This window comes from Dermacentor andersoni, chromosome 4 (assembly GCF_023375885.2).
Source record: "Dermacentor andersoni chromosome 4, qqDerAnde1_hic_scaffold, whole genome shotgun sequence".
Lineage (NCBI taxonomy): Eukaryota > Metazoa > Arthropoda > Arachnida > Ixodida > Ixodidae > Dermacentor > Dermacentor andersoni.
In genome coordinates this window covers 19,026,030-19,039,379 of record NC_092817.1, presented here as the reverse complement: position 1 = coordinate 19,039,379, position 13,350 = coordinate 19,026,030, and the positions used below count along the sequence as shown (strand labels likewise).

General features: G+C 45.5%; 1 protein-coding gene across 1 annotated transcript in view; it reads right to left on the bottom strand.

Moving 5' to 3' along the window:
* Scgbeta (sarcoglycan beta) overlaps window positions 1–12,535 on the bottom strand; it is a 49,936-nt gene extending 37,401 nt beyond the window's left edge. The window contains exons 1-3 of the mRNA XM_050182668.3: window positions 12,183–12,535; window positions 11,467–11,667; window positions 5,594–5,776 (exon numbers count right to left, since the gene is read on the bottom strand). Coding sequence (XP_050038625.1) covers window positions 5,594–5,776; window positions 11,467–11,667; window positions 12,183–12,215 — 417 coding nt within the window. The 5' untranslated portion in view covers window positions 12,216–12,535. The remainder of the gene's footprint in view (window positions 1–5,593; window positions 5,777–11,466; window positions 11,668–12,182) is intronic.
* Between the last annotated feature and the right edge of the window lie 815 nt (window positions 12,536–13,350).

The window sequence follows — 13,350 nt, the reverse complement described above, 5'->3', positions numbered from 1 at the left end:
GACTAGGACACACAGCTACGGGCCATCCAGCAGGCCTGCAGTGCGCTCAAAAAGCACAAGCCTAATGACCCACTACAAACGGGCCCAACTGGGGTAGACAAGAGTAGGGCATAACCCCGGGTCGACGCTTGGCCAGCGTCACGACGCGTTAAACCGTCAGTTGCCGGCACTTTATTAAAGTTATTCCTATCCTATCCTTCAATCTCCTGATATGTAAGGATTGTGCTACTGTGGATGCAATTATAAAGGAGTGCCTGCGCTTCGAACAAGCGAAGGGCCGCTGCATCACTCAAACATTCGACAGATTGGCCAATATCGCCGCGACATCTTCTTGCGAAGACCCGCCGCGGTTCGTTCAGCCGAGAGGACCGGAAGATAAAATGCGCATCGTTCGCCGTGAGCTTGACGCCATGGTTCCAACTCCAGTTTGTTCCGACTGACGGGAAAGCGTGCCCGCTATCTCCGTTATACAAGCGGTCGTTTGGGAGGAAATAGCAAGTCTGGGCATTCCATCTCTCTGCTCGGTCCGCCATACAAACACCTATCAGATTACTCCAGCAGCTCTCGCTCCCAGATGCAAAGCTTTCTGCCACTCCGTTGCAACCCAGCTGGCTGGCGCACAGCGGATGATAAACCTATCTGTTTTAATTGTTCCGGTACTGGACACATTGCCCGTCATTGCCGCAACCACTGGTCGTCACCTCCTCGGTGGTCGTTTCCGAATCACTACTGCCAAGTACCGGACCACCGTACCTTCTCGTCCTATACGCCGACTACGAACATCAACACTGACAGTACTCCACCAAGATCCAGCCGCTTCCCGTCTCCGCAAGGTCGTAGGTCCCGTTCGCCTCTCGTTCACCACTCTTCGTCCCCCTTATGCAAACGGTTGTTTCACTTCGGGAAACTAGGCGGTGCAGCCCTCAGAGGTGAAGCTCCAACTCCGAACTGGCCCACAAATGCTCTGTTGACCCGCCTACACATGGAAACCTACTGGACATTGAAGTTGATGGCGTTCTTGTTAAATATCTCGTTAACACAGGAGCGCAGCTTTCAGTTATGAGCGCTGCGCTCTGCCAAAGGCTCAAAAAGGTTCTGACGCCTGCCGCACCGTGCACTGTGCGAGCTTGCAATGGGAGTACTTCACCTGTTCTTGGAATGTGCACAGCAGGTGTGATTATTGGGGGCCATTATACCATTGTTTTATTTATAGTCCTTGAGCACTGTCTGCACGACCCAATTCTCGGCCTCGACTTCTTTTCGAAACACTCTGCCCAAATTGACTGCTCCGCAGGTGTTGTACAGTTGGATTTGCCGCTTCCTGCCGACGCAACCACTTGTGCTTCACACCGCTTATGTTCTGCTGAGTTTGCAAGGCTGTCTCCACAGGCAGCTACAAACATCCTCCTGACGCCCTGTCCTCCCGTGCCTGATGGCGAGTACATCGTGTCGCTGCTTACTGATGTGGTTTTGTCACGCAATATTGCCCTACCGAGCACCTTAATCTGGATCCGTGAAAACTGCATTCGCTTGCCCATCCTCAATTTTGCATTTTCGTTGCATGTGCTGCCACATGGTATCGCCATAGCACATATCAATCCTTTGGAAGAATTTGAGATTTCTTCTTTGACCTCTGAGTTCTTCCTCAGTACCAACGGACCTTTGTAACCCACTCCTTCGTACTTGACGCCTGCGGACGATGTTTCTAAGATGACCGCCCCTGAGCTTCCTTCCGAGCAAACAACAGCTCTTCATCACCTCCTGTCATCTTATTGGGACATCTTTGATTTGGACGACCGTCCACTTGGCTAGACATCTGTTGTCATGAATCGCATCAACACCGGTGACACCACCCCCATTCATAGGCAGCCATATCGTGTCTCCGCAACAGAAAGGTCCATCATACAGAAAGAGGTAGACAGGGTGATGGACAAGGACATCATTGAACCTTCCAGTAGCCTGTGGGCATCAACAGTTGTCTTAGTAAAGAAAAAAGACAAGTCGTGGTGCTTCTGCGTCGACTACTGTCACCTCAACAGGATAACAAAATAACAAAGAAGGATGTTTATCCCCTGCCTCGTATTGATGATGCTCTGAACTGCCATCACGGATCCCAATACTTTTCATCAATTGACCTCCGTTCCGGCTATTGGCAGATTAGCGTCGCGAGAAAACCGCCTTCATCACACCGGACGGTCTGTACCAAATTAAAGTCATGCCCTTCGGATTATGCAATGCGCCAGCTACATTCGAGCGCATGATGGACTCTCTCTTGCGCGGCTTGAAGTGGTCTACACGCCTCTGTTACCTTGACGAAGTGATTGTGTTTTCGCTGAACCTTGAGAGCCACCTGTGGCGCCTCACAACCATACTCTCTGTGTTTCGCAGGGCTGGCCTTCAGCTAAACTCCTCAAGTGCCATTTCGGTCGCCGTGAAATTAACATGCTCGGCCATCTCGTAAACACTGTCGGAATCCAACCTGATCCACAGAAAGTTCACGCCATGCGAAATTTTCCTGTACCTTGTTCAACAAACGATGCCTGTATTTTTCTGGGCTTATGCTCTTGTCTCCAGCGATTTGTGAAAAATTTTGCCGACATCGCTCACCCTCTCACTGACCTTCTTAAGAAAGATGTCTCTTTCTCTTGGGGACCACTGCAGGAGAAAGCCTTTTCTACCTTGATTGAGCAGCTTACAACTTCCCCGATTCTGTCACACTTTGACCCTTCTGTGCCCACTGAAGTATGAACAGACGCGAGTGGTCATGGCATTGGTGCTGTCCTCACTCAGCGTCAACAGGGCCAAGACCGTGTCATCACTTACGCCAGCCGCCTTCTTTGCATGCTCGAGCGAAATTACTCCATTACTGAGAGAGAATGTCTCATGCTCATATGGGTGGTCACAAAATTTCAACCGTACCTTTTCAGTCGGAGCTTCTGCATCGTAACCGATCATCACGCCCTCTGCTGGCTCTCCTCTTTGAAGGACCCAACTGGATGACTTGCACGTTAGGCATTGCGCCTAAAAGAATATACATTTTCTATTATGTATAAGTCAGGGTGCCTGCATAAAGACGCTGACTGCCTGTCCCGCAACCCTACGAATCAACCGGACGATACCGATGCAGACTCGGACATCAGTGTTCCATCCTTCTCTGGCTTCCTCCATATTGGTGACAAGCAACGCAAAGATCCTGTTCGAACACTTATGGAACGCCTAAGCTTCTTGCCCAATGACCCGCCCCTCCGGATGTTCACCTTGCGCGATGGAACCTTATACCATCGTAGTGATCATCCTGACGGCCCGGACCTCCTCTTAGTCGTTCCCAAGCACCTTCGACTGGCCGTGCTCCAGCAACTTCACGACGCTCCTACCGCTGGGCATCTGGGCATCACTTGTATTTACGACCGCCTGCGGCGCTGCTTCTTCTGGCCCGCCATTTATCGCTCTGTGTGCCGTTATGTCACTTCTTGCGACCTGTGTCAGCGATGGAAGACGCCTGCTATGCCTCCCGCTGGTTTGCTTCAATCAATTGATATCCCTACAGGGCACTTCTCCCGTGTGGGCCTCAACCTCCTTGGCCCCTTTCCAATTTCCATCAAAGGAAACAAATGGATTGCTGTAGCAACAGATTATGCCATGAGATATGCCATCGCATGAGCGCTGCCAACCAGCTGCGCTACAGATGTCGCCGACTTCTTACTACACGACGTCATCACCATGGCGCCCCTCGCCAGTTGCTCACGGATCGCAGCCGCTACTTTTTATTGAAGGTCGTCGATGATCTGCTCCGCTCCTGTTCTACAGAACACCAGTTTGCTACCGCATACCACCCTAAAATGAACGGCCTCACCGAGCGACTCAACCGCACATAACTGAAATGCTGGCCACATACGCTTCCGATGATCACCACGACTGGGACATCGCTTTAACATACATCACTTTCGCATACAACTCGCCCCGTCACGACACTGCCGGATTTTTACTATATTACCTTTTGTACGGCCACAACCCTACCTTGCCCTTCGACACGTTGCCACCTTTCGCAGTATTATCACCCAGCACTGGTTACGCTCGCGATGCTATTGCCTTAGCCGCCCAGGCCCGAGATGTCGCCCGTCTTCGCCTCACAGTTTCACAAGCTTCTCAAAAGTGACGCTACGACCTTCGGCACCGAGACCACCATTTCCCACCTGGTTCCCTTGTCCTTCTCTGGACATTTTTACGTCGCGTCGGCTTGTCGGAAAAACTACTTTCCCATTATTCCGGTCCATACCAGATCTTACGTCAACTGTCAGACGTGACATACGAGATTGCCCCAGTCGGTCAGCCTTCAGTGCCTCCCAACATCACCAGCGATGTTGTTCACGTTGCCAGGCTCAAGCCATATGTGCCCCCATTAACTGAGGCTCTATAACTTGCACCGGGAAGAAGCTAAACCCGCCAGGAGGGTGATGTTACGGTGAAGGGAAAGAAGAAGTTGACTTGGACTAGAGGAAGACGAAGGCTGGCAGTTGCCTGAACATCATATACGGCAGTTGTAAACATACATTATTTTACACTCGTTGGCCTGCTTTCTTCCTGCAACAATATATTTGCTGAGATACCAACTGACCCAAAAGCCAGAAATGCTAAACACAAGAAAGCAGGCAAAGAAAGCTTTCCCTTGAAAGCTTTGCTTAACCTCCATTCCCACATATGCGTGGTATCCACCGAATTCCTTCATTCTCCAAATGGCCTGTGATACTAGTGGTCAGAGGGCATATGTATGGCACAATATCCAAGGATAAAATGCTATTGAAAATAAGCACTGCATGCACCTGTGTCCTCTTGTATCCTTGTGATGACTTTAACCCTCTGAGGGTCAATGACATAAATGCACGGCGTCGTGAAAAAGTCCAAAATGGTTGATGCCATATATTTACGGCGCCGTCTGTACGTTTAAAACGCAGGCCAATTTCTTAACTTCTTCTTTTCTGGCATGTGCTGCCACTATGTGGGAATATAGGGAATTCTTCGCTGTGCATGTGTTTCCTTTTGCTTCCCTTTTTTTGGAGACCCATGAAAACTAATTGCCTCTGGTTAGCGTAAGATGAAGATTAGGGGAAGTTTGTCACACGTTTTGCTTTTTTGGCGTGCACACAAACGCAGTTTTCTTGAGTGTGCTCACGTACGCAGTTTGATCACGCTATGGATGTAAATATTAGTGTAAGAGCAGGATCATTTGACACTTGCGAAATATTCTTGTATGCGCATTTTCTAAGCCTTATGTGTATAACAATGCATCAAATTTTTAATTATTATAAGTTTATTTCCTTTTTTTTATTGTTGTTATTCATGAATAAACAGTACAATATATACCAACGCAAAATATTTTTTTCTCTCTTTACGGTCACCCTAGAAAAATTACGGCAAGTCTTTTTCGAAATAGGTCCCTCAGAAGAATTGGAACCTGTAATAAAAAAATCTACCCTGGGCAGTCACATATGGCAAAAGAAATCTACCTGCAAAGGTTTAATGCGCTCAAAAACAGTTATAAGAACATACAAAAACTCTGATTGCTACTGTCATAGTAAGAAGGGCAGATACTTGCCGGTTGTGACTCTCCAATGATGTGCAGATCTGTGTCCTTAAAACCTCCAATGACACCTTTGTGTGGAATAACCATCCCAAGGTCGGCATTGTTTAGGAACCTCAACAGCCGACCACTGGGAAGAAACTCTAGGCTTTCCATGCCATATCCAATGCGCAAAACACCCAGCAGCATCACGGTCACCTGAAAGAAGATGCAGACTTTGTGACAAATGTCTTCCATAGTGATACTGTAATATAGGCACACTGTTCAGCCATGTAAAATAAGATATATAATGAACCGCAAATACATAATGTTAAAGCTAACTTGTATAAGTGCCCGTGTTCCACCTGAAGTATAGAGGGTGCTTACTCGTATGTTCCTGGAACTACTTTCTTTTGATGTAAAAGAGAGCACTACATATTTCTGTCTACTTATACATGTAAGTTCCGCTTGTCACCATATTTTAGGATAAAAGATTCCTTCGTATAAATAAAGTTTGGTTGCTTTTGTTCTTCTAGACGCCAGCTTGCATCTTGTAGTCAATGATGTGTACTGAATGCAGATTGCAAATAAAATGAAAATGCTTAATTTTTTATATTCAAATGCACTTTTTCATTTTTGTTTGTCCCTGTATCTTTTGACTCATTCTTACTTACGTTAGGTGTCCTTCACCTAATTTTTCTTGCACTGTATCCATGCCCCAGTATTCAAATTTAAGCATTGTTCCTGGGCAAGTTAGGTAAACTATTATTACCATTATTTATTAATAATTCAATATGGTGGCTCTCCAAGCTGATTTTGGCAACCTGTTTTAAAAGTTGTCGCACATTGGCCCTACACATGCAGTTCACAAAAGATATAGTTGCACTGATGTGAAGCTTTAGTTACACTGACAGAGAATACTGCGCTTCAAAGGTTGAGATAGCAACGTCCAATTAAATTTATTGAGGGAAGAAAACCATGGTGGTTTCATTCAGTCCACAATGTGAAAATTAAGTGGTGGGGTTAACGCCTCGAAGCAACTCGTGGGCTACAAGGCACATTGTCAAGGAGGGCTTAAGATGAATATTGGTGCCCTGAGGTTCTTCAATGTGCACCCAAAGCATGGTACGGGGGCGCCCTTGCATTCCACCTACATTGAAATGCGGCTGCTACAGCCCAGAATCGAGCCCGCAGCTTCATGTTCAGCGGCTGAATGTCATAGCCATTGAGCCCTCCATGGAGGGTCAGCAAAAAAAATTTAAACACAGAGGTTTTACAAGCCAAAACCAGAATCTGAGTACGGGGAACGCAGTAGTGGGGGATTCCGGATTAATCTATACCGCCTGGAATTTTTAAACATGCAACTAAATCTAAGAACATGCTTTTTATTGCATTTTGCCTCCGTTGAAATAATAATAATAATAATAATAATAATAATAATAATAATAATGTACTGTAAAATAAGGAGTAGTGGGGCTGTGGCTATGAGAGAGACGACTACGAGAGAAAAAAACCTTGCTTCAGTGCTCGATCGGCTATACTACCTCTCGCTGCTCTATCGTTCTAGTCGCGAACGCTTACTGCCCAAAGAGCTTCGCGACATAGTGTATCTGCCACGGAGCGGAGCGTCATCGCTGAGCAAGTTGGAGACATGCTCCAACGCGGCGTCATACAACCTTCGCACAGTCCCTGGGCTTCTCCTGTAGTGCTGGTAAAAAAGAAAGATGGCGCAATTTGCTTTTGCATGGACTATTGGCTACTTAATAACATCACCCGCAACGACGTTTATCCGCTACCCGGTATTGATGACGCGCTAAACTGCCTCCAAGGTGCCGAATTCTACTCATCTTTAGACTTACGATCCGGGTACTGGCAAGTGCCAGTGGCTGAGTCAGACTGTCCAAAAACGGCCTTCATCACACCAGACGGTTTATTTTAACTCACCGTGATGCCATTTGGCCTGTGTAACGCGCCTGCCACATCTGAAAGAATGATGGACAACATCTTGCACGGCCTCAAATGGCAGATATGCCTGTGTTATCTGGACGACATCGTTATCTTTTCACCGGACTTTCCTTCCCACTTACTTCGACTTGAACAGTCCTCAAGTGTATCGCCGATGCTGGCCTTCAGCTTAACTTGAAGTGTCGCTTCGCTGCCCGGCAGCTGGTCATCCTCGGCCATGTCGTGTCGAAAGAAGGTGTACTCCTTGATCTGACCTGCCGTGGTTGCTCAGTCGCTATGGTGTTAGGCTGCTGAGCACGAGGTCGCGGGATCGAATCTCGGCCATGGCGGCCGCATTTCGATGGGGGCGAAATGCGAAAGCACCTGTGTGCTTAGATTTAGGTGCACGTTAAAGAACCCCAGGTGGTCAAAATTTCCAGAGTCCCCCACTACGGCGTGCCTCATAATCAGAAAGTGGTTTTGGCACGTAAAACCCCATAATTTAATTTTTTCCCCGCTGATCTGGCAAAACTGCAAGCTGTTGCCCAGTTTCCGCGACCAACGACCTTGAAAGAACTGCGCAGCTTCATTGGGTTAGCATCATACTTCCGCCGTTTCATCCACAATTTTGCCACCATAATAGCACCTTTAACGCAGCTTCTTCGTGGTGGCCACAACCTTTTGACCTGGTCACTGGATTGTGATGCTGCATTCATAAAGCTGCATCGTCTTTTGCCGTCACCACCAATCCTGCGCCATTGCGACTTAAGAGCTCCAACTGAAATACACACGGATGCCAGTGGCGTTGGCCTTGGTGCCGTTCTCGCTCAGAAAAGGCTGGCTTCGATGAGTACGTTGTTGCCTTCGCCAGTTGTGCACTCACTAAACCTGAATCGAACTATTCTGTAACAGAAAAATAATGCCTGGCTATAATTTGGGCCACAACCAAATTCCATCATTATCTCTATGGCCGCCCATTTGACGTGATAACTGATCACCATTTGCTGTGCTGGCTGTCATCCTTAAAAGAACTATCCGGTCGTCTTGCTCGATGGGCCCTTCAACTGCAGGAGTACGACATTCGAGTGCTGTACCATTCTGGCCGAAAACACTTGGATGCGAATGCCTTGTCTCGTTCACCACTAACAGACAAGGTTAGCTCCCCGAAGACCTCATTGTCTGAGTCTTTCCTTGCTGCTACGGACATTCTTCTGGAGCAGAAGAAAAACCCATGGATTGTGTCCATGCTCCGTTTCTTGTCCGCCCCATTGACACCCACTACCAAACGCGCATTACGTCGCCAAGCACATCATTTCTCCATTCGCGACGGGCTCTTCTACCGTCATAACTACTTCCCGGACAGCCGCAAATGGTTGCTTGTCATCCCTCGGCAACTGCGTTCGGATATTTGTGCAGCTTTTCACAACGATCCCCAATGCACGCATGCAGGTGTACTACTCAAGACATATGTGCGCTTATGCCTTCGTTACTTCTGGTAGGGGATGTATCGATTCATCCGTCATTATGTCCGTTCCTGTCTCGTTTGTAAATGCCGTAAAGATCCCCCTCGTCATTCAACCGCCCCATTGCAGCCTTTGCCTTGCCCGGCACGTGCTTTTGATCGAGATTTAGGGACCTCTACCAACCACATCAGACGGCAATCGCTGGGTAATCGTGGCCATCGACCATCTTACGTGCTATGGGGAAACTTCCCTTTTGTCCAGCGCTTCTGCACGTGACGTCGCCTGGTTTCTTCTGCACCACATCATCCTTCGCCACAGAGATCCCAGGGAATTACCCAGCGACTGAGGCCCCGTCTTCCTCTCCGACGTCATGGACGCTCTCCTCAAAGAATGCCGCATCATTCATCGCACCACCACTGCATATCATCCACAGACTAATGGCATGACCGAGCGCTTTAATCGCACTTGGAGTGCCTCTCTATCGTTCTAGTCGCAAACGCTAACTACCCAAAGAGCTTCACAACAACAACAACAACAATAATAATAATAATAAAAAGGAAACTCACAACCTTCAGCTCAGCAGCACAACTCGCATAGCCACTAAGCAACCATGACGGGTCAGTCAAGATTTCCTACTGACTCTACTGAAAATTGATACTTCAGACCAGAATGAAAAGCAAGCAAGGAAAACCAAAGTAGGGCATGTATTTACATTTCCACATTCTCCTACACGTGTGAGACTGATGCGATTTCTGAGGCTACGGAACCATGCTTAGTAGCCGACTACTATGAAAAACACAGCACATTCAGGTATTTAAATTTCTATCCATTGTTTCACATGTCATGTAAAATTGCAGGTAAATATAATACCAGTTCCTACCCGTCGCCCCACATTAATATTTCATTTAAGCTAAATAGTGAATTTCTGCAGGCTTGCTTCATGATTCCTATAACACTCTCTGCCTGCAGTTTCGCATGCTGCCCAAGATTCCTTTGCATTCAGATCTAAGCAGTTAAGCATGCTGCGAAATCGCAACCAGGGTAATGCATGTGGCAGCCAAGACTCCCAGTCATGTGAAATTAAATGCCACAATGTGGCTTTTCCATGTTCTGAAATCTGCAGTGTGTCTAAGAGCTATAACAGAAAAAAAATATATATATAATTTGTAACTCTTTTAAAAATGAAGTGGCTATGTTGCCAATTATATATCCTGCATTTACAGTAATACGAAAAAAAAAATTTAATTCATGCCACCAATGACGGGAGAGAGAAATAGTGCCGCGTGGTGTTGAAATCACAAGCATGCTGACAGCGAGATGACTGGACAGTTTCGACTTTCAAGTCGAGGTACCAGAAGGGATGCATACACAAGCACGCCCAACATGCTGATGTTTTGTGGCAACCGCAGCATTTTATGTGTGCACCTCTGTTGGCCTCTCTTATGCTGTATAATGCGACAGACCCAATATTCCCACTCTCTGCAAGTCTCTGATCGAGCAGCAACACTTTGCAGAGAAGGAAGGGAACTGAGCAGCTTGACTTTTCTTAATCACAATTGTGTGAAGCCAACAGATAAGGAAACCAAGGAAAGCATAGGGGAAGACATTTTTTGTTTTATTTGAAATGTAGAAATGATAACGTAAAGAAAAATAAAAGTGCACAAAAATCAGGTTATTTCTTTGTCCATTTTCATTTCTTTTTAACTTATGTCTACACTTCATTTAATAACTACAAATAACTCCCTTATGCTTTCCTTGGCTTCATGTGGTTGTGATTAGCACAGTTTCGAAAATTTTGCTGCTCCTGTCATCAATCACTTGTGCTAGCCATTTTCGTGGATGACTGAACATAAATAATGCAAACAGCTTCTTATCTCAAGCTTTACATTCCAAATCAAGCTGAGTAACAATTTGCGGACAATAAACTTTGCACAACGAACAAACCACATGTACTCGTGGCAAAGACGCTAATTATAAAAAAAAAATTCAGCATATGATTTGGGGGAACAAGACGCTAATTAGTTGGGGGAACAATTAAAAAAAATTTCAGCATATGATTTGGGGGGTAATAATTATAGGCCATTTACAAAAACTGTTCACATCCTTACTTTGTGGAAACACAGATGTTAACAGTAAAATTACATTATATCTAAAATACTCACTGCAGTAGAAAGAATGATGAGAAAGACCATATTATGCCCAGATGTGTGGAGAGGCACAATAAATTTCAATATTAAACATAAGGAGAAAGCGTAGGGGAAGAGGAAAGGAGGCGTTTGAGTGCACTCAGTGCCAAACAGGACAGGCAAGCAGCATAAGAGGTGTTCAGCTACGAAGTCATTCGTCACAGATCGACTTGACTAGAGCAGAATGTGCACACGTATCTGCACCACGTATGATGCCACAGGCGCTGCACAAACTACTCCACATACAAGCACGAAATCGCACACAGAGAGGGACAAGGAATAACTCGTGCAAGTGGTGGCAAAGACAAGAGCTTACCGCAAGGTTGGCGAGAGAAACAACGAAGAGTCCCACCACCAAGCCATAGAAGAGAAATGCTTTCCGACCCCGTAAACCAGTTTTGTGCAGCGAATTCTCAAAGATAGGAACGTACCCAGCAGAGAAGTTTCCATTGTGTCTTTTGTTTATCTCCTGCTTTAGCATAGCTTTTTCACGCATTGAAAGCGTGCTTCGGGAGGCCTGAAAAATAAGAATTTGGCGTACCATTAAACGTCTGCGGGAGCAGTATCTGTGGTTACCTCGATCACTAACTGATAATAAAGAAAAACACGCTATTATACACTGTTTAGACCTGCGCGAAATTGTACTTCGACTCTGAACGTATACGAGACCAAACACTGCAATCAACTGCCGCACTTCCAAACTCTAGAAGAATAACACACTACCTTGATATACAGAAACCTGTGATGTGGGCATCCTAGCGAATATGTATTACGTTGCGCATACGATGCAAAAGCTTTTCATGGTGTGGGCAAACAAAATTTCGGCGAATACTGTACCACAAAAAGTGCACTCGAGAAAGCTAAGGACTTGGTCCTGCATCAAAGACAAGTTGTCGTGAGGCCCATGTTTCCTTGCGACATTACTCAACTGCAAGCAAATGCAAGATAAAGTAATTCTGGCAACACTGTCCTTAAGGAACCTAGCCAATTTCGACTCTTATGTATGGTGTTAAAATTACAAAACACACTAACCTCCACCGCCGGAACAGCCGCGACAGCTGCCATTATGAAAGCTGAAACAAACTTGGACTGTCTTGTCTTGACTTAAGAGAAAGCTTTAGCTCGGGCTCGGCAACCACTGCACCTAATTTGGCGAGTTTTGTTGCATATATAAAAAAAAAAAGAAACTTAAAATCTAGTGAGTGTTGGATTTGAATTTTTAATTTAGGTCGTGAATTTTTTATTAAAATTGCCAAAAATAGAAAATTTTCAGAAAGCGAAGCTATCAAGTTTACGACTCTGTAACTCAGCAAGAAAAAATGATGTCACAATTCCGTGAATTGCATATGATAGTACATCTAAAGCGGACAAAATTGATATGTTACACACGAGTCTACAAAAATTTCAGTAATATGGAAATACAGCTTTTGCAGAACTCTGGTAAACAACATATCAAATTCACGTAAGATATAAATTGACATATCGAATATGTCCGCTTTGAATGATATAAGCCGTTTACAGAACCGCGATATCTGTTCTTGGTGCAGAGTTACTTATTTATAAACTTCGTGCGTCTATATTTTTTTCGAACTTTCGAATTCTTAAAAGTTCTTTTAACAAAATTCAGGCCTTAAATCGAAATTCCACTTCCAACAGTCACTAGACTTTAACTTTCTCTTTCAAATGCAACAGATTTCATTAAAGGGACACTGAAGTGAAAAATTATTTCTTCTGCATCAGTAAATTACCGTTCTACAACAACAAAAACACCACTCTTACAATGATAAGACGTGTGGTAAGCCAGAAAAAGCGCAAGAACGAAATACGGGTGGCGACGCCTGCTTAAGTTCCCGCACCTGGGGGCTGTGACGTCTTGGATTTTGATGGTATCTTCTAGGGCCTACCAACTATATATAGCGGTACAGATTGACTACATTGTGTTCTAAAGGAACCAAATATTAAGCATGGCAAGTTTCGGGAACCTTTATTCAGCCAACGCGGCCGAAATGCGAAAACATGCTTTGGAATCCCCGACGTCACGCTGACGTACCGGCGCTGCGGTTTCGGCGCGAAATTCAAATACTGATACTTGGACCTTCATTTTCTCATCTAATAATCAAACTATTTTTTTTTAAATGACTGCCTGCAGGGTTCTCAAACAATGCTTTATCAGACTAAATTGATTTATTGGTTCGCTTTA